Here is a 22256-nt window from a genome sequence, read left to right as displayed (position 1 = left end):
GTATTTATGTATGCATGTACACACACAGCCTGTGGATATCTTTTGGAAAGTTAATTACCTCCTTCTATATATTCAGAATTTCTGAATATTGGTTATATTCTAACAGAGCAGCAAGAGACACAAATGCAGAAGAGTGAGTCTTGATGATACCAACTTCACAAGCTAGAAAAGCTTCAAAGACAAACAGGAAAGCAACATAGAAGAAAACCTGAAGTCAAGGAGGAGGACAAAAATATTACTAGATGAACTTGAAGTCTTTTATACTTAGAGCAGCAATTAATTTCAAATACAGTCTGGTTCAAGGATAAATTAACATCAGTCCCAACACTACTGGTCCATTAACATCAGTATCCATTTACTTTCACAATGTTCAAGTTTTCAACAAGAACAAAAAAAGTTACTAAATAAATGAAAAATCAACAAACAGTAAAACAATCAAAAAAAAGTTGATCATCAGTAATAGACTTAGATAAGACACAGATGTTGGACATAGGTAGGGGAAATTTCACAAAGCCCCACCCCTAAATGAAGAGTCACATTCAATCAAATGGCTGCTGAGATAAAGTCAGTTCTTTCCCAGGGAGAAGCCTTGTGCTAGGTTATCCAGTCCCATGTGGTCTGCCCTAGACTTCTGTACATCTGAGGAACAAGTGAATGGACTCAGTAGGGTGTGTGTGTGTGTGTGCACATGTGCTTACATGGCAACAAAAATTAAAGAGGTAGTCATGAATTTCAGGAAATGGGTGTTGGACACATTAGGAGCTGGAGGAGGAAGAAAGGGGATGAAAATGATATAAATACAGTATTCATATATGAAATTCTCAAGAAATTTAAAAATATATAGATGTTGGACATATCAGACAGGTATTTTAACTGTGATTAATATTCTAAAGACTGTAAGTGTTGAATTATCCAAAATTCTTGGGGTTTTGTGGGTATTTTTTGCATTTTTATTTAGTTTATCTACCTACCCACATGCTCCATGGCATGTATAGAAGTCTGCAGACAACTTGCAAGAGTCAGTTCTCTCTATCATGTGCTTATTATGGATCACATTGAGGTTGTTAGGCTTGTCAGGCATGGCAACAGGCACCTTTGCCTGCTGAGCCATCTCTGCTGCCCCAGAATTCGTTACAGCAATCTTAATTTCTGAGATTCACTGGAATCATGACGTTCATATATAGTTGTACCTAAAATGTGCCTTTGTTGCAGTATGGTAAAGATACAGAGGTGGTCAAAGTACACTACATACTTGAATGAAAACAGCCTATGTATTCCCATAAATGAAATTTTCAAAAGAAAACATCCCAACAGTACTTAGGAGTGCCTTTATCAGGTTTATCCATTGTGGTGATATTTTATTTGTGCACCCCAATAAAACTTATCTGGGGATCAGAGAACAGAGCCAGCTACCAAATTAGACATAGAAGTCAGGCATGGTGGCACACACTTTTAATCCTATCACTCAGGGGGCAGAGATCCATCTGGATCTCTTGAGTTCAAGGCCACACTGGGAACAGAGCCAGGCATGGTGGCACACCTTTAATCATAGCACTTGAGATCTCATGTCTTTGCTTGGGAAGGACACACGCCTTTAATTCCAGGAAGTGATGGCAGGAAGCAGAAAGGTATATAAGGCCTGAGGACCAGGAACTAGAGGCTTTTTAAGCAGTTCAGCTGAGATCCATTTGGGTGAGGACTCAGAGACTTTCAGTCTGAGGAAACAAGGTTAGCTGAGGAGTTGTCGAGGTAAGGTTGGCTGTGGCTTGTTCTGCTTCTTTGATCTTTCAACTTTCACCCCAATACCTGGCTCCAGGTTTTTCAATTAATAAGAACTTTTAAGATTCATGTTACAATCTATAGATAAGTAAAATAAGGAAAGAACTAGAAAAAATGAACTCAAGACAGTTGAGATTACAAAAACTGAAATGTAGAGAGAAAAATGTAAAATTTCAGAAGAAAGCATCCAAAAAGTAAAGGAACAATATCAAATGATATAACACATATAATTGCATTCCTAAAAGTGAGAAAATAAAAAGAATTAAAAATACTGGGAGAATTTCCCAAAATTAGTAACGTTTTAAAATGCAGATGCAAGAAACTCAGAGAACACAAAGATAAACATTACATAAACGTAAGTGTGCACACATCTGTACACAGACACAGACAGACAGACAGACAGACAGACAGACACACACACACACACACACACACACACATACACACACAGAGGCACGCATGCACACCGGCTCATTATAGTCAAATTTCTAAAGACTAAAAGCACAGAAAAAAAATCTTGAAAGCAAATACCAGTAGGGGAAAAAGCTACATCGATGCCTTTCTCTTAATATCCTGGAAGTAAAGCTTTTATAGGGGCTATTTTCTTAGTGCTGGACGATTTAATTTGAAGGCCAGTGAGATGGTTTGTTAGATAAAAGAGCTTACTGCACAAGCCTGATGACCTGAGTTCAATCTTCAGATCCCACAGTGGAAGGAGGGAGCCTGCTCAATGGGTGGGTTTCCCATGCCTGCTCTTACTGCTCTTGGGGACTTTGTTAGATAGTCTCCAGCTCTTGGGAGCATTATCACTCCAAGTAGCATAACTTTATTCAAAACACACACACACACACACACACACACACACACATTTTTTCCTTACAAAAGGAGAAGGGGGTAAAAGGAATAAATGACACTAAGGATGTATGAAAAAGCCCTTAAAATAATTTGAAATTGTTTTTATTTTGTAAATCCCAGATTTAGAATTGAAATAGATTTCTGAACTCAGAAAAAAATATATATTAAGAGAAATGCTGACCTTACTGAATAAATTTTGATAGACTTCTAAGCCTTGGTTTTTTTTTCTCATTCTTAAAATGGAGATAATATTAACCATTTTTATAGCATTTATAGTAAAAAAAATTTAAAAAATGATGTGTGAAAGCACTATGAATTGCCAGACATATAAAATGCTTATTTTATGTTGACTGTCCTACAGGAATACCAGCTCATAATTGGGCTTAGAAATTGGATCATCTGGGCTGGCTATTTCTTCACGTTTTTCCCTTTATATGTCATCATTATCCTTTTGATATGTGCATTACTGTTTGTCCAGGCAAGTATCCAGTTTCACGTTGTCCAACAGACATAAAATTAATCACATATATGATATTAAAACTACCTACTAAAATTTTTTTAAACATAGGAGAAACAGGAAACATTCTTTTAATGATATTTAGCTCAACTATTTACAAAATTTTTTTACCATGTATCCATTTTTAAAATAATGTTTATTCTTATTTTTATTGTTTTCAAAATCTAGTGTGTTTTATGTTACTATACATCCCAATTCTGACATTAGGTTTTTATAGGAAATACATAATCTATTTTGAGCAGTATTGTATTTTTTAATTTAAAATGTCTTTTAAAAAATAAAATAGAGTTCCATATTCATCCCAGCTGTATTTCAAGTGTACTGTAAGTACACATGGCAAATGACTACTCCAGCAAGCAGGTGAGTTTCAATGGGTTGAGTCTGCCACACAGTCCAGTGAAAAGAGAGATATCATGCAATGGACTTACTGTTCCCAGGCTTACAGTAAAATAAAATGGTTTTTTGGTTGGTTGGTTGATTTTTGTTTTCTTCCTTTCTTTCTTTCTTTCTTTCTTTCTTTCTTTCTTTCTTTCTTTCTTTCTTTCTTTCTTTCTTTCTTTCTTTTTCTTTCTTTCTTTGTTTCTTTCTTTCTGACCCTATTAGAAAACTCAGATGCTGCTGAGTCTCTCAGCAAGATGATAACTTCCTGTCTTTTGAGTCCCACCAGCTGGGTAGTGTGATCTGTTTCACTAGGGACCATACTTTTGTCTCTTTCCTTGTGTTTACATGACACTGCTTATAGCATACCTTATCTGATGTCTTGATTGCTTTATTGCAGATTGTAGAGGAGCCGATCCTTCGATACAGTGACTGCAGTTTCATCTTTGTCTTTCTTACATGTTATGCCATTGCGTCCATATGCTTTGCCTTTATGGTTAGCACATTCTTCAATAAAAGTAAGTCTGTATTTGCAGTTATCTCTGGCTAGCTAGAAGCACTGCCTTGCATTCAAACATACAAAGTCAATTATACATGAAACAATCTGACAGAAATTAGAACATTAAAAATGAATGTGCCCCAGTGTATATATAGAAGTATATAAAGAAGATATAAAATGGTGGCATTAGAACTGAGCAGTGCTTCTGTAGAACTTGATTTAAATTGCTACTGAAAGCAAGTACTTCCATATGGCAAGACACTAGTAATCAGTTCTTTGTGAAAACTCACATAAGAATAATAGGTGTCTTCAAATCGTACCAAATGGTCGAATTAGACATTCTATAGAAATATATTTAGACAACTCACCGGTAGGTAAGGGAAACAGAGGTATTAAAATAGTATATTTAGTGGCAGAAGAATCAAAATAGTGGCAGACTTAAGCTCACCATATCAGTAATACCTTAAGTGTTAATCTTCTGAATATCAAAATTATAAAACATAGCCTTGATGGATTATCACTGTGTCCAACATGTTTAGGATATGATTTTTTAAAAAACTTCATTGATACATTTATCTAACTATTCTTTATCAATAAAAAATCAGGAGTCAGATATTGGGGTAAGAATCTGATCAGAGAAGATGCAGAGAAGCCACCAGTGACCTCCTACCTCTTCCATTCCTTCCTCTGAAAGGACTGAGATCCTCACTAAGCCCTGCCTTACTACCTCCTCAGTTCTCCAAAACTTGTATGGTTAACTTTGGTCAGCTAGTGGCTAGCTTCACCTTCTGATTCAAAACAAACTTTATTGTCAGAATACAATCAAAATATAACACAACATTCCCACATTTTTGTCTAAATAGAAAGGGAAGGTTTCTAACTCAGACATAGTAAAACTATATACAGTAAGTACAATAATTATATACAAATATATACAGGTAAGAATTACATTAACTCATGTCCAGTCCATTTGCATTTGGCAAATTCAGAGAAAATACTCCATTATCTATCCTATATTGGTGAGTCCACAGTATTGTATCTAATTCACTTTCTATCCTAACTTGTATCACCAACCCCAAACTATCTTTTTTGTCTCTCAACCTTATATGCTTTACACCTCTTTTGTGAGTTTCTTTTCTAAATTTGATAACAAGGAAAACTATAACATAACTATCTAGTCTTCAACTCCATCAAAGACCTGAGGATATATTACCTGAGTAAACAGGAAGTGCAGAGCAAGCAACTTCCAAAATTAAGAAATGACATAAACAACAGGCTGCCTGGACAGTTACCAAGGTTCCTCTGAAATGTTGAGGCATCCATCTTCAGCCTGCAGGCATAGAACTGACAGACCTTCCTGTGAATCAGGAATTTTGAAGGACTGTTCCACCTTGTCTTAGCAGAGTTCAACAGTTGCTTTCTTTTGTGTCCTTGTCCAACCTGGACAGCATACTGTCATCAGTCAAGGCAAGGTCAATTTCTTGCCCAGTGTCCAACTTTTGTAACAAAGAAAGCAAACACCATATGGAGTTTCTTTAATGTCCATCATCGTCTCTGAAGTAGTTGGTGCTGCCAGGAGCAGACATGTCTCATTGCTATAAAAAACCTTATATTGTTAAAACATCTTAAATGTCATATTCTATACCTCTCTGAAGTGTTTGAAGATCACATATCCAGCTAAAATGTATCTTTGTTTGACCTTGAAAACATACCCAACATGACTACAAGTTTGATTGTAATAGGTGACTAACTACTAATCTGCATTTCTTTATTATCCTAAATAGTTTATAATAATAACTTTTAAGAACTAGAAATTTGCATTACATTGTTAAATGAGCTTCATAGGTACAATACCTTAAACAAGAGTAGAAACATATGTACAGTATGTTCTAACAAAAATAACTTTAAATTTGTATCAATATACAAAAATATCTTAAACAAGAATAGAAATATATATACACTATAACAAAAATAACCTCAAATTTGTATCAATGTACAAAAACCCATACCAATGTAAAATATTTAAGATTAGTAGTTGCTTTTTTGGTTTAAAAATAGACTCAATAATCTACTGTTTTATCCTATCATTTCTATATCCCCCTTTTTTCTTTTCAAAACAAGATCCCTGAATCTAATCTCCTGTGTTTAGCTTTTTCCCTGACCATTCCCAATAACAACTTGTTATCAACCCTCCTAAATGATGACAGATATCCATAACCACCCACTGAATGACCAAAAAACACCCACCCCACCTCTTGGGAATGTGGAGTATTGTGTTCTTAAAATTCCTTCCTGTTGTCTGGTGGTAATGGCATTTCTAGGGGACCCTGAGAAAATTGAGATACTAGTCAAGTCCTGGGAGAGCTAGCTGCATCATTTGTTGCCAGTCTCCGTGTAAAGGGAAAGTGTAGGGCTTATCTGAAATCCTGGCTGGAATAGTGCACGAGGCTGGACCATCTCAGCTAGCCACCTTGCAATTGTACTGAGCAGTTTATAGTCCAAAGCCAATCTTTGCGTGGTGTTTGTCAGCTTAGTGGTATTACCATAGTCCAGATAGAATTCATTATGGGGCCCCATCCTCATTTGGAGACTTCAAAGGTCACTGTTAGGAATGATCATGGTTCACTGCAGAAAATTTAAACATTTTAAATGTCATATGTAGTAGATCTCAAAGAGGTTAAAGGACCACAATTTGTTACGTACATCCAGAGTACGAAAACTTAATTCCTAATTACCTGATAGAGACTCAAACCCAAAATCATGTACAGGAAGCTAGATGAAGCCTTTTTCTAGAATTAGTTAGTTCTCTGTATGACCATTAATATCATGACAAAAAGTTTAAAATATATTAATTTTATAAATTTTGAGATAATATTTATACCTTAAAAATGTTTTAAAGAGTCAAAATAAAACCAAAGAATTATGAGTTAAGTGGCAATAGAATAGTCCCTTAACTTTGGTTTTTCTTCTGTTCCATATCAAGTGACCTTATGGCATGAGACAGAAATTTTGGATTTTCCTTTAACAAGCATGCTTCGGTTTAGAGAAGGAGAGAGCCATGCTCCAACTCCAAAGCCAGCTTTAATTTTTAATTGAACTGGGACTACAAAAAGACCATATGCTGCTGTGGGATGTTCTGTATGGCAAATGTGTTGCTGATTAGTCAATAAATAAAACACTGATTGGCCATTGGCTAGGCAGGAAGTGTAGGCGGGACAAGGAGGAGAATAAAGCTGGGAAGTGGAAGGCTGAGGCAGAGAGACATTGCCAGCCACCACGATGACAAACAGCATGTGAAGATGCCGGTAAGCCACGAGCCATGTGGCAAGGTATAGATTAATGGAAATGGATTAATTTAAGCTGTAAGGACAGTTAGCAAGAAGCCTGCCACGGCCATACAGTTTGTAACCAATATAAGTCTCTGTGTTTACTTGGTTGGGTCTGAGGGGCTGTGGGACTGGCAGGTGATAGAGATTTGTCCTGACTTGGGCCAGTCAGGAAAACTCAAGCTACAATATGCCTTATAGTCTATAGAGAACAGCAAAAAAAATTTTGGAAGATTTATGAAATTTTATCCTGTTGGAAATGTGCTATACCATTAGGCCAATTTACTCTTTTTCTCAGAACATTTTTCTGGATGATTCGTCCTTCTTCTTCAGATGTCTTATTTGTTCAGTGGTCTTCAGATTCCTTAGTTGGATGCCTTCATTCTCCTGGAAAAACAAAAACAAAACCTTGCCCCAACCCTAACTTTGGGGAGTTTCCCTTTTTTTGCAAGTTATATCTGATCAAATGAAAAGCATTTGTTAGACTTATTGTTCAACAAGATTGAATGGTCACACTGTTTAATGAACTATTACCTCTTCTAATCAAGAGGTTTCTCCTGTTTGAAGCTAATCTTTAACAATTTTGATTGTATCCAGTCTTTCTTCTCCTGTGGAAACAAAAACAAAACCACTTCCCCAACATAATGCATATCCTAGTTTACATTCTGAGGTCCACACATCTTTAAAGTATATAGGCTGATTTAATTCAGCAGTTTTTTTTTTCTATTATCCAGTGTCTCTCCAAAGCTGTTGTTCCCTTTTCATTAGCATTTAAAAATGTAAAGTTAATAAAGCATTATGCAGTCAAACTCTGGGGGTCTTTATTACACCTTTATGTTTATTAAGCATATCTTTTAGAATGTGGTTAGATCTTTCTGTAACTGCTTGCCCTGTAGGATTATGTGGTATTCCTGTAATATGATTTATGTTATAATATACAAAAAACTGTTTCATTTTACTAGAGACATTTGCTGGAGCATTGTCAGTCTTAATTTGTACAGGTTTCCCCATGATGGCCATAACTTCTAATAAATGTGTAATTACAGAATCAGTCTTTTCAGAACTCAAAGCAGTTGCCCATTAAAATCCTGAATGTGTATCTATGGTATGGTGTATATATTTTAATCTTCCAAAATGAAACACATGTCCATTAATTTGAGTACCCTTTGGGTTACTTCCTGAAGGTGGTGGAGTTTGGTTAGACAAAGAACAAGTAGGACATTTCCTTATAATTTCCTTGGCTTGTTGCTAAGTGATGGAAAAATCTTTTTTCAAACCCTTGCTATTAACATGCATATCTTATGAAATTTTGAGGCTTCTAGCACATTTCCTACCAATAGCTGATCAATTTTATCAATTTCTTGTGCTATAGGACCTGTAGATCCATATGGGATCTGTTATGTATTATATACAAAGGATTATTTCTATTTCTGATAATTTCTTGTAATTGAATAAATAACAAAGTTAATTCTGAATCATCTGGAATAAGTTCAGTAGTTTCAATATGTAAAACAACTCTTTCTGCATATTGAGAATAAGTAGCTATATAAAGAGGTTCTAGAAAATCTAATAATACCATGAGAATGGCATACAATTCTAACTTTTGAACAGACTCATAAAGACTTTTAGATATTTTACTTAAATGTCCTAATTTATAACGTGCCTTTCCTCATTTGTTTGCATCAGCATAGAATGTAGGGGCTCCAGAAATAGGTATTACCTGTACAATGTAAGGAAGGATCCAATTAGTTCTCTTTATAAATTGAAGTCTCTTGCTTTGGGGATATTTGTTGCTAATCTCTCCCAAAAAAATTACTGAAAGATATTTACCAATGTTCATTTTCTGTCCATAATGAGGAAATTTCAACATTAGTAAAAGCTAATTTCCACTGGCTCTATTCCTGCTAATTGATGAAGTCTTAATTTTCCTTCCAGAATTAATTCCAAAACCTTTTTCTACATAGGTCTTTAATTTTTTACTGTTTGTGTGATAAAAACATTCATCCTAAGATTCTAAGATATTATCTTCTCTATGCATTATAATTCCTGTAGGGGAATGGCTAGATGTAAAATGTACAATAACCAGAATACAATCAAACTTTGGATCCAAATGATCCACATGTGCATCCTGTAGTTTGTTTTTTTCCAAAGCCAATTCTCTCTCAGCTTCAGCTGATAAATTTCTTGGACTATTTAAGTTCTTATCACCCTGTAATGTTTGAAATAAACTATTTAGTTCTTGAGTAATTGTGAACTCAATTCTTGTGAATACAATTGTGGGCTGTAGCCAGTTAATATCTCCCAGCAATTTTTGAAAATCATTAAAAGTTCATACTTGATCTCTCCCGATTTATATTTTCTTTGTTTTAATTTTTTGTAAACCTATCTTATATCATAGGTAATTAATAGACTCTCCTCTTTGTATTTTTTCAGGAATAATTTATAATCCCCAGCAAAGCAAAATTTTCTGTACTTCTTCAAACATTTTCTCTAAGGTGTCTGAATCTGAATCAGTTAGTAAGATATTCCTATAACTGTAAATTATAGATTGAGAAAACTGATTACAAATTATTTCCAATGGCTGTTGAACAAAATACTGACACATGGTAGGGCTGTTTAACATTCCTTGTGGAAGGATTTTCCATTGATATCTTTTAACAGGCTGGGAATTATTACAGGTAAGCACTAGAAGGCAATTTTTTCTCTATCCTGTTCTTGCAAAGGTATAGTTTAAAAAAGCAGTCTTTTAAGTCAGTCACTATAATAGACCATCCTTTAGGTAATAGAGAAGGCAATGGAATTCCAGGCTGTAATGAGCACATTGGCTGAATCACCATATTAATAGCTCTTAGATCTCTTACCATTCTCCATTTTCCAGATTTCTTTTTAATGACAAATATAGGAGAATTTCAAGGACTGGTTGATTGTTCAATATGTTGAGCATTTAGCTGCTCCTGTACCAACTGTTCTAAGACCTGTAATATGGTGATATATTGTATGCCCCAGTAAAGCTTACCTGGGGATCAGAGGACAGAACCAACCAATAAATTAGACATAGAGGTCAGGCAGTGGTGGAACACACCTTTAATCCTATCACTCGGGAGGCAGAGATCCATCTGGATCTTTGTGAGTTCAAGGCCATGAGAGAAACAGAACTAGGCAGTGATGACACATGCCTTTAATCCCAGGAAGTAACATGGCAGGACACAGAAAGGTATATAAGGCATGAGGAAACAGGAGCTCACTTTCTTTAGACTGGGGATTTCATAGATGTAAGAGCTTGTGGCTGGCTTGTTCTGCTTCTCTGATCTTTCAGCTTTCACCCCAATATCTGGCTCACGATTTTTTGTTATAAGACCTTTTAAGATTCATGTTACATTCATGTTACACTGTAATTTTTCTGATATCAAAGGCCATTGTTCCACCCAGACAGGTTTGGTAATTTTTCTGATATCAAAGGCCATTTTTCCACCCAGACAGGTTTGTCAGTTAACCATTTTAAAGGTAGAGTTATTGGTACCTTTGAAAGATAAGCACCCGTTGTACCCTGTTTATATACAACCTGAATGTTTGGTGACTGTTCTTTATAATACCTTTTAATATTTTTCTCAGAAGCATATGTTAGTTTATGGTTTGTTTCTTAGATTGGAGGAATGTTAATCTGGGTATTGCTGTAACAAATAATGTCTCCATAAATTCATTCTATGTTAGCCACATATGGCTTTAATTTTCTTTTCTGTCCTTCCAACCCTATATATTTGACCCATCTTGTGCTTTGTTTTACTTGAGATAATGTTCCAATCCCTAAAAGATGAACATTTACATCCTGAAGAGGCCAATTTGGATGCCACAATTTTGATGCAATTATTGTTCCATCTGCCCCTGTGTCTACCAAACTCCCAATTACAATCCTGTTTATTTCTATTTTTGACTTTGGACTTTGGTCATTTATAGAAGTTTACCAAACTGAATTTTTTGTTTTATCTTCTAAAGCTGTTCTATCATCCAGAGCAGTATGGTTTTCCATAACAGGTGTTAAGTCTTTTAATTGTTCTTTGAAGGAGTTTCCCCAATGTTGACAGGTAATGACTAAACCAAATTTGATACAGGGGCCTGCTAGAGACCCCCTTTGTCATTTCCTGATGGCAAAGGGTTACCTTGTCTACCCCGTGTTGATCTGCATTCATTAGTCCAATGTCAGCCTTTGCCATAACTTCTGTGTAGTCCAGAAGGCTGTGTCCTTCTGTTTGTATTCTCTCTAGAAAAAGCATTGTTCTTAGGAATACCTTGTCTGCAATCCCTTTTCAGATAACCTGCCTGGTTTACCACAATTAAAACATCTAACCTTTTGATTTTCTTGAAATTTTTAGAAGTCACTTCTATCCAAGTATCATCATAAGTGTGAGATCCAATATCAACTGTATTTCTAATCCATTCATCTATGGGTGCTGATCTTGCCTTTAAAGGTCTGATCACCATTTTACATTCTGAATTAGCATTTTCAAAAGCCAAAGATTTTCTGGATGATGGTGGCACACACCTTTAATCCCAGCACTTAGGAAGCAGAGGTAGGCAGATCCCTGTGAGTTCGAGGCCAGCCTGGTCTACAAAGCAAGTTCCAGGAGAGGCTCCAAAGCTACCCAGAGAAACTCTGTCTCAAAAAAACAAAAACAAAAAACAAAACAAAAAAAAGATTCAATTAATATTCATCTAACTTCTGAATCTGATATCATTCTATTTATAGCTGAAGTCAGTCTTTGTAAAAAAAAAAAAATACAGTGAAGGCTTCTTTTGGGCCTTGTATAATTTTAGTGAATTGCTCAGTCCTCTGTCCTGATTCTTCAGTCTTGTCCTAGGCATTCAAAGCTGCCTTATGGCTTAGGGCCAAGATGTGATCATCAAATGTAACCTGTCTTTCCACATCAGCATAATGGCCCTCACTGAGGATTTGATCTTGAAAAAACACATAACCTCTAGCCCTACCTCATTGTTTGATGACCCTAGCTTTATCTCCACCAAGTTCTCTATGGTAACTAAGGACCTGCTTCCAATACTGTTGTAACTAAATCTTTCCAGTCTTATGGAATAATTCTGTTCCAAGTGGCCCATGAATTTAACATCTGCTTCACAAAAGGTGAACACATACCATATTGAACTATTGCTTCCTAAAATTTCTTCAAATTGAACATTTCTATAGGATCCCAGTTAATTCCGAATAGTCTTGGGGATGCCTATCATCTGATGGTCATTCTTGAATGGTAGCTGGATAAATTAAGGTGGTTTTCTAATAACCTTGGGCTGCTCCTCTTCAGTTTCATAATGCAATGGTATAGTCGTTCTGCTATAAACTCCTCTGTGTGTAAATATTTTTCTTAGTTTCATTAGTAGGTCTTTCTAAGAATTGTATCTTATCAATTTTTCATATTTGGCACCAATATCAAACAACTTTTTTAGGGATAAAACATGAATTACCAAATTCATAATGATTATAACTGACATTATATAAATCCTAGCTAAGTTAATTATTCCTTCATTTCATTGTTCCATTTTCAAACCATCCATTGTGGAATCATACAAAGACCTAACTCCCCCCATAATAATATTGTTTCCCATTTTTAACCTGGGGAAAAACTTTTTTTAACTAATTCCCCCCCTTAAGAATTCCCAGGTGTCTCACCAAATCTGCTGAAGATGACAGTGAAGTGTGAGGCTGGCTGCTGGGACATAGCACAGTTAAGACAGAGAGCACAGATGGTGCAGAGCCTGGCTGAGGGCAGTTGCAGCTGCTCATGCATAGCTGTGAGCTGAGAGTGTATTGCAGTTGCAACAACAATAGAAGTCCAATCAAGTGTCGAGGCAGCTAACCTAGTGGCAGTGCCTGAAGAGGGGGTCTGTGGGAAGCCCACAACCCACAGGGAGAAGGAGCCAAGGAACACAAGTGGACACAGGGGAACATGCTGAAAAAGCCTGAAGACAGAGCAGGCTGGTCATGGGTGACTAACTCTAGTGAAGTTTAGAACCCAGATGCCTGTGGAGTTTGGGGCCTATGGAATTTGAGTGGCAAAGCCAGGAGGAACCAGCTATCTCATGATTTCATGCCTCAAGTTGGATGCCAGGTGAAGTGTTTATCTAATTTATCAATAAAAATCAGGAGTCAGATATCAGGGTAAGGCCCTGAATGATCAGAGAAGCTGCAGAAAAGCCACCAGTGACCTCCTACCTCTTTCTTTTCTTCTTCCAAAAGGGCCAAGATTCTCTTTAAGTCTCACCTTACTACTTCCCCAGTCATCCAAAACCTCTATGGTTAATTTTGGTCAGATAGTAGCTGGTTCCGCCCTCTGATTCAAAACAAACTTTATTGTCAGAATGTAATCAAAATATCACACAACACTTCGTCGTACCAAGGATTGGAAAACCTGAGTGAAAACTTGCACTTGCCAGCACTGCAGTGAAGGAAATATAATTACTGAAAGGATTAAGCAGCCATTTTCAATGTGTTGTCAAAAAATTACATGTTCTCTGGACACCACTATAGAAAAAGAAATTTCAGCAAAGAACTAAAAGTTATGAGAAAGAATCAAATATAAATTATGGACTTGAAAATACAAAAGCAGGGGAGGGAACCAATAAAATGGTGATAAAGGAGTAAGAGGTGAAATTGAGATGGGCAATAGAATTATAAATTTAAAAATAATGACAAAATACAACAAGGAAAAGAATGAATTGACTATATGAGACCAGGGATGCCAGGCAGTAGTGGCGCACGCCTTTAATTCTAGCACTTGGGAGGCAGAGGCAGGTGGATCTCTGAGAATTGGAGGCCAGCCTGGGCTACAGAGTTCCAGGACAGCTAGGAAGCTAGGACTGTTACACAGAGAAACCCTGTCTTGAAATATTTTTTTTAAAAAAAGACCAGGAACAAAATGTGCAATATAAATACCATTGGAGTATCAGAAGAATGGACTAACTTAGGAATTTTTGCAGGAGGGGAACATAGAGGAGTGTGTCAAGATAAAGAAAGGCATGAGTGACACCCTCCTGAAGAGTACTCTTGTAGCTCAGGAAATAACAAGAATTGACAAATAAGACTTCATGTAACTAAAAGTATCTGCACAGCAAAAGCAGTAGAATAAAGTGAGAGTCCAGAGTCCAGTGTTTGTCAGGTGTTCATCTGACAGAAGTTTAATATTTAGAATAAAAAAACTCAAAAAAAACTATATTTCTTTTTGCTAGTTTCTAACCCACCCTGTAAATTGTTCGCTGCTTTTCTGTACTCTCTAATGTGTTCAACTGCTCTTTATAATGTTTTTAATCTGCATTTTTTTGATTTATTAAAGTATTTTGCTGGGTGGTGATGGCGCATGCCTTTAATCCCAGCATTTGGGAGGCAGAGTCAGGTGGATCTCTGTGAGTTCGAGACCAGCCTGGTCTACAGAGCGAGATCCAGGACAGGAACCAAAATGTAGCTAGAGTTTTCCTGCCTGGCCCACAGTCAGGACAAATCTCTGTCACTCGCCAGTCCCACAGCCACTCAGACCCAACCAAGTAAACACAGAGACTTATATTGCTTACAAACTGTGTGGCCATGGCAGGCTTCTTGCTAACTGTTCTTATAGCTTAAATTAATCCATTTCCACAAATCTATACCCTGCCACACGGCTCATGGCTTACCGGCATCTTCACATGCTGCTTGTCCTGGCGGCAGCTGGCAATGACTCCCTTTCCCTTCCTGTTCCCTTATTCTCCTCTCTGTTAGTCCCACCTGTACTTCCTGCCTGGCCACTGGCCAATCAGTGTTTTATTTATTGACCAATCAGAGCAACAGATTTGACATACAGAACATCCCACAGCACCAGAACTACACACAGAAACCCTGTTTCGAAAAAAAAAAATTTTTTTTCTCACATAATATATCCTGACTGTGGCTTCCCCTCCCTTCCTCTCCTCAGCTCCTCCCACCTGCCCCTCGCATCTGATTCACCCCCTTTCTGTCTCATTAGAAAACGAACAGTCTTCTAAGGGATGATTATAAAACAAAATATGATAACATAAAACTTAAACTAACACAGTGGAGTAGGACAAAACAAACTAACAAACAGAAGGGAAAGAGCCCAAGAGAAGGCACAGAAAAGAGAGACCCAATCGTTTGCACACTCAGGAAGCCCATAAGAACACTAAACAGGAAGCCATAATATATTTATATGCAGAGGATTTGTAGGATAAACAGAAGAAAATATATATAAATAAAATAAAAAGTTAAGATTTAAAAAGAAAGAGAAAGCCCTGACAAAATTATGAGAAAAGGAACCTCCAAATATGCCATTCAGTTCATTTTCTGTTGGACATCTAATGCTGGGCTTGCAGCCTATCCTTAAGAGTGATTTGTTTCCCCCATAGACTCCTTTGGAGGAAACTAAATTTTCATTTACAAGTGGTTATCAGTTGGAGATTGTTTATGGGTTAAGGGTGGAGGCAGGTGTCAACTTCTCTTTTCAGCTCTAGAGCTCTATCTGGTGCAGACCTTAGCAGGCCCTGTCCATGATGCCTCAGTCTGTGAGATTATGTATATGTTAATCATGTTGATTTAAAGGGCCTTGTTTTCTTGGTGTCCTCCATCCCTTCTAGCTCTTACACTCTTCCTCCCTCCTCTTCTACAGGGTTTCCTAAGCCCTGAGGAGAAGAATTTGATGGAGATATCCCATTTAGGGCTGAGTGTTCAAAGGTCTCTCATTCTCTGCAAAATGTCTGGCTGTGGGTCTCTGCATTTGTTCCCATCTGCTACAGGAGGAAGCTTCTCTGATGATGGCAGAACTGAGTATAGCAGAATGTCATTAGGAGTCATTATAATGCCCCCCAAGAATCTCAGATTCTTGCTCACCTAGTGTCAAGTATTGTTTCTATATCATAGAGTGAGCTTTAAGTCAAATCAGATATTGGTTGTTTACTTCCACAAGCTTTGTGCCACCGTTGCCTTAGCATATCTTACAGTCTGGATACCACTGTAGTTTAAAGAGTTTGTGGCTGTGTTGGTGTTTACATTTCTCCTTTGGCAGCCTGCAGAGTACCTTTGTGTACCAAAGATACTAGCATGTAGGGGTGAAGGCTCTGTGGAGGCAGCAGTCAACTTCTGTTCAATGAGTTGTGTAGGTGTTGTCTTCAGCCATGTGACCTGCTGTCAGTTTGTAGAAAGCAACCTATAATCTTAGAACAGCGCCTGGGTTGTTCAAGGGTTCTCATGGGATCCCTTTGACCAACAACTCAAATAGAGGTAACCCAGTCCCAGTACTCGAAGCTTCATTTGGTGACAAGAGATGTCCAGTTTGGGCTCTGTCTCCCCATTATTTGGTGATTTCATTTAGATCACCTTCATATATGTATATATTTTAGGAAGCTTCCACTGAAATAAGTTTTCATACTACCCCTCAAATGGCCTTTACTTTTAGCTGTCTTTCCTCATATTCCCTCATTTCTCTTCTTCCTTACCCCTTTCTACTTGATCCTCCCATTACAATCTCCCATCCATAACTATCTATTCTATTTCCTTTTCTTAATGAGATCTATCTCTACCCCCTACTCTCTTACTCTATACCCAACTTCTGTTGTTCTATGGATTTAGTAGCTTATCAATGACTTAACATCCACATATAAGCAAATACATACAATTTTTTTACCTTCTGGGTCTGAGTTTCCTCCTCACTCAGAATGATGGTTTCTAATTACTTCCATTTACCTGCAAATTCAATTTTTTTTAATGGCTGAGAGTAATACTCCATTGTATAAATGTGTCACATTTTCTTTATTCATTCATCTGTTTATGAATAGAGCAGCAATGAATGTGATTGAGCAAGTGTCCTTGTGACAGAATGAAGTGTCCTTTGGGTATGTGGCTAAGAGTAGTGCAGCTGAATCTTGAGGAAAATCTATTCCCAGCTTCCTAAGGAAGTGTCACACTAATTTCCATAGTGACTGTACAAGTTTGCACTTCCACCAGCAATGAATGAGTGTTCCCCTTACTCTACATCCTTGCTAGCATGAGCTGTCACTTCGGCTATTGGTCTTAGCCATTTTGATATGTTTAAGATGTAATTTCAAAATAATTTTGTTTTGCATTTCACTGATGGCTAAGGATATTGAACATTAATTGAAGTGTTTCTGAGCCATTTGAGGTTCCTTTCTTGAGAACTGTATTTAGAACTACCCCATTTTTCCATTGGGTTGTTTTCTTGATGTCTAGTTTTTTGAATTCTTTATATATCTTTTGGATATTAGACCTCTATTGTATGTGTAGCTGGTAAAAATCTTTTCCCATTTTTTAGGCTGCTGCTTTGTTTAAATGATGGTGATATTAGGAAGTAGTGTCTTGCAGTTTTATTGGGTATTTTATTACTTTCTTCACTAACACTGATTTTATATCCTATTAATATTTTGATGAGAATTTATTTCTCTTTCTTTTTAATGTCTCTGATACAATGCATCCTGACCGCAGTTTTCCCTCCCTCTGCTCCTCTCAGTTTTCTTCCACCTCCCCTTCCCCCAGATCAGCTCCCCCTCCATTTCCTTTCAGAAAAGAGCAGATTCAGCACAAAATCCCATGCTTATGGGCTCAACAACATCCAGTATTTAGTCATTGCCTACATGTTCAGTTATTCTGTCTTGTTTCATAGATAAGACTGGAAACAAAGTAACTTTTTGGAAACATAATCTAAGTAATATTCAACATTGTTAGTACTCTGTTGTAGTATAAAAAGTTAATTGTAATTTCTTATTTGAAGCTCATTTAGCTGCTTCTGCTGGAAATCTCCTGTTTTTTGCCAGTTTCTTTCCCTATAACTTCATCTCTGAACACTATGGAATGTTGGGCCTTACCACCAAGGTGACTGCCTGTCTGAGCGCAAATGTTGCATTGGCACTGGGGATTGATATTTTAATCAAGTTGGAAATACAAGGTGGGTATTGGTATTGCTGATTTAATTCTTAGGAAACTGGGTACCCAGGAGATGAGAAGGTAAGAAAATTTTATATTTTCCCAAAATTTGTTTATTATATACGTAGTTATGTAAAATATGAAAAATCTGAAGTTCCCACACCTTGCTGGGAAGTTATTGGCAATTAATGGGCAGAGGGAAAAATGTCTGTTTTCTTCAGCACTGTAGCCCATGATAAGTTGCCCATGCTCCGGTTGATGGTGCCCTACACACATGCATGTATGGACAGCATTAATTGGATTCAAGGGTTATAAAAGAAAAAAAAGACATGAAGTTGAGAGAGGGGAGGAAGTCAGGATGAGTGAGTTAGAGTGGGGGGACAAGGGGTGGCTGTGTCCTAAATGCATGTATTAGTGTATGAAATCACCAATGAACAAAAGTTTCTAAAGAAAAGTCTAGAGCTCAGATTGTCCCATCTCTTTTTTCTGTGAACTTACACTGTCAAATAAATCATTTAAGAACTTTTATTATTTTTATTCTCTAAAAAAATCTTGGACTTTTCCCCATGCAAGAATATGCTTTTGTTCTTCTCGTAACATTGTTTAGTATTTCATCATAGTAAGCGGAATCAACCACTTCCTTTTCCATATATGTTTAGGTAGCTTATGGTTCTTGCTGTTATCCATAGCAGTTTATGTGTATGTGGTCATATGTGCATATTATGAAAAATAAATTCCTAATTGCAAAAGTGATAACTACACTAGGCAAGGAGACAATGCCTGTATCCTAATTACTTAGGAGGCTGAGATGAAACTTGAGCCCAAGAGTTTGAGACCATCCTGTACAACATAGCAAGACTATAGACTATTTTTTAAACGTCTAAGCTACGAAAGTACTGTCTCATACGTGCTTATAGCTTAAATTTTATTTATATTACAATGGTTATTGAACAGATGACTCCAATAATAATATTCTGATTTTTTGAGAATTTAATACCAGTGTCACAAGAATTTTGTGACTTGATACTAGTTTTGGTTTGGGGGTTGTTGTTGTTTGGGGTTCTTTTGTTTTTTGTTTTGTTTTGTTTTGTTTTGTTTTGAGATAGAAAGTCACTAGTTAGCCCCAGCTGGCCTACAACTTGCAATGTAAACCAGGCTGGTCTCAAATTCACAGAGATAGACCTGCCTCTGCTTCCAGAGTGTTGGGAGTGAAGGTAGGCGCCACATACCAGCCACATATGAATTCTTAATGTGTTAGTATTGTATATCTTGTTCTTTAGTTGATCAGGTTACTTTACATCTGAATTTTAAGATCAATTCCATCAAGTTCTATGAAAACTGTTGTCAGAACTTAGTGAAATTTTTTGTTCTTTTTGCCAATTAATGTGAAAGTTAAGAATACTTAATTTTTTCATCTGTTAATAAAAACTTTCCAATAAGAGGCCTATCAGAGGAGTGTGAATGTTATTTGTTTATAAATACTTCCATAATTTTTATTTTTCTGGAAGCATTAACAACCCACATTATTTCAACTAGGTGTCATATTTCCATTGGTTTATTGTGGAAGAGCATAACTTTTAATTTCCTAGTAACTTGTTTTTTTTTATCAGCTTTTGTGGTTGCACCCATGCCACAACAAACCTAGACAAGGTTTATCAATTTTACATTAGTTATTGTCTCTTTTCTCTATTATAAACTTTATCTTTCAGGAACTCTATTTTGTTTGAAGCGGGAGGACTTCTCAGCTTACTGGAAATTTCTTGTGGTGTATATTTAGACTCCCATTTTTTCTGTGATTTCTAATTTATTGTTTATTACCTCTCAAAATGGATTTAATTTTTATAATCATTTTTGATTCCATAGAATATTTTTCTCATATTATTACCCTTTCTTTTAAAAGATCCATTGTTCATGTATGTTTTCAAAGGGAAAAAAGGCCAGAGTTGAAGAACAGATGAACTTGATGAGCTCTTGTCCTTTTTAAGTCTTACCTCTTGAAGCATGGTTTTCTGCAAATCTAATTCCTGTCCTGTTGTGGAGGCAGGAAAGAAAAAGCATTCCTGCCCTTCCTTTGGTGACTTCCATCCGTGCTAAGCAAGAGTCCGTGTTTCCATCTGTCTTCATTGCTGTAGAATGTATTTTACACATTTGAGCATTCTTGTGCTTGTTTCTGTGGGAAATTAGCTTGAGAGGGAAATAACAAGATAGATTCTAGTAAGTCTGCTTTTCCCTTGCTGTTCTTTTTGTGTGTTTATTTGTTGTTTCAGTTATTCACTTCATTTTAATCATTCCTAATAGTTTTTAAAGGTTTTGAAGAAAAAGGGGGGAAATGCAACCCTCGTTTTCTGTAGTAATACAGTTTCTAAGGGTTATCAGCAGATAGGTAATTCACAATACAGAGTACCAGGTCACAAAGATTTCATTCATGCCCAGTGTCTCCTTTTCATTTCAGAGATTGGTGTTAAATGGCATAATCTTTGGACACCAGCCAATCTCGAGGATAACTTCATCTTTGGCTATATGTTCGGAATGCTTCTGCTTGACGCTTTCTTATACAGCCTTATTACCTGGTATGTAGAGGCTGTCTTTCCTGGGCAGTGTGATGTGCCTCAACCATGGTACTTTTTCCTTATGGTAAGTTCTTGTTTTTCTTTCTGTTTTTCTTTTACTGAAAATAGATTTTTCCTACAATATAGTCTAATTATGGTTTCCCTTCCTTTAACTCTTTGAGATCCTCCTGCCTCCCTTTATGGTGAGTTTTTAATGCTGCTGTTATTTCCAAATGGTCATAATCCTTGTAAACCTATTTCAATAAATGTTGTAATCAAATTAAAAAGCCAAATTCTGATCAACCTAATCTGTATACCACCAGTATTGAGACATTATCCTTTCTTGATGTGCTGTAAAGTCTCCTCTGTATATAGTTGCATAACATGTGTAGATAAAACACTGAAACTTTTAAAACTGTAAGCGCTATGCCCCTGTAGCCAGACAATGTGGTCCCTTAGACTAGAGGGTGGAGAAACAAAGGGAACTCACACCAAATTAATGTGTGGTGCTTTCTTAGGTTCTGTCAAAGAGAGAACTAAGTATTTCCTGTACCTCCTTTCACCACTTGGTCCCTTTCAGGAGGCTAACCATTTATTTGCACAGAACAGAAAACTGCCTACTTCTTTTCCTTAGGAATCCCTTATCATGACTGGGTGATTGCAGTGAACACACTATGGCCAAGTGTGATGAGCCATGGCTACAAGCTCACTTTGCAAAAATTCAGTTCTGTCCTTCTACCTTAAAAACTACTCTCTAACAGTTTTGCTTAAATACTGGAGATTAAAATTGTAGATAATTTGGCTGAAAATGGTATACCTGAAAATACATTACAGCTTTGTTCTTCATGTAGAGTAAATAGAACCAAACTGTTTCCTAGTTCTTAGAAATTTTCACTTTTTTAGTGAAATACATATGACATAAAATTATCAGTTTTTTTTTTTTTTCGTTTTTCAAGACAGGGTTTCTCTGTGTAGCTTATGGAGCCTGTCGTGGAACTCACACTGTAGACCAGGCTGACCTCGAACTCACTGAGATCCGTCTGCCTCTGCCTCCCCAGTGCTGGAATTAAAGGCATGCACCTGGCAAAATTATCAATTTTTAAATGAAGTCACTAATACTTGGCATATTTACAATGTAGAGTCATGGTATGCAACCTTGACCTCTCTACTTATGGTTTTTCATCTCTAAGAACTAAAACTATGACCTAAGAAAAAGTAATCTCCAGGTTTTATACTTCAGGCACCTCTAATTTGCTTGATTTTTCCATTCAGTGTGTATTATAAAAATGCAGTCATAATAATTAACTGTTTGTAGGTGCTTTAAGTAGTTTTTCAGGTTTATCCATGGTATAGTGCGAACTGATATTTACTCATCCTGTTGTACAGCTGCATAATATTGTATATCTATCTCACTGGAGGACATATTGTT

At 36.7% G+C, this 22256-nt stretch overlaps 1 protein-coding gene across 1 annotated transcript in view; it reads left to right on the top strand.

The window, feature by feature from the left end:
• The window catches only part of LOC128123840 (phospholipid-transporting ATPase ABCA3-like), a 122649-nt gene that overhangs the window by 31085 nt on the left and 69308 nt on the right, over window positions 1–22256 (top strand). The window contains exons 6-9 of the mRNA XM_052760133.1: window positions 2996–3106; window positions 3930–4047; window positions 18127–18300; window positions 20731–20912. Of these exons, the coding sequence (XP_052616093.1) occupies window positions 2996–3106; window positions 3930–4047; window positions 18127–18300; window positions 20731–20912 (585 nt within the window). The remainder of the gene's footprint in view (window positions 1–2995; window positions 3107–3929; window positions 4048–18126; window positions 18301–20730; window positions 20913–22256) is intronic.

Source organism: Peromyscus californicus, unplaced genomic scaffold, assembly GCF_007827085.1.
Source record: "Peromyscus californicus insignis strain IS unplaced genomic scaffold, ASM782708v3 Scaffold_4__1_contigs__length_199733344, whole genome shotgun sequence".
NCBI lineage: Eukaryota > Metazoa > Chordata > Mammalia > Rodentia > Cricetidae > Peromyscus > Peromyscus californicus.
Note: the sequence above shows the minus strand (reverse complement) of the source record. Positions and strands in the feature narration are given on the sequence as shown.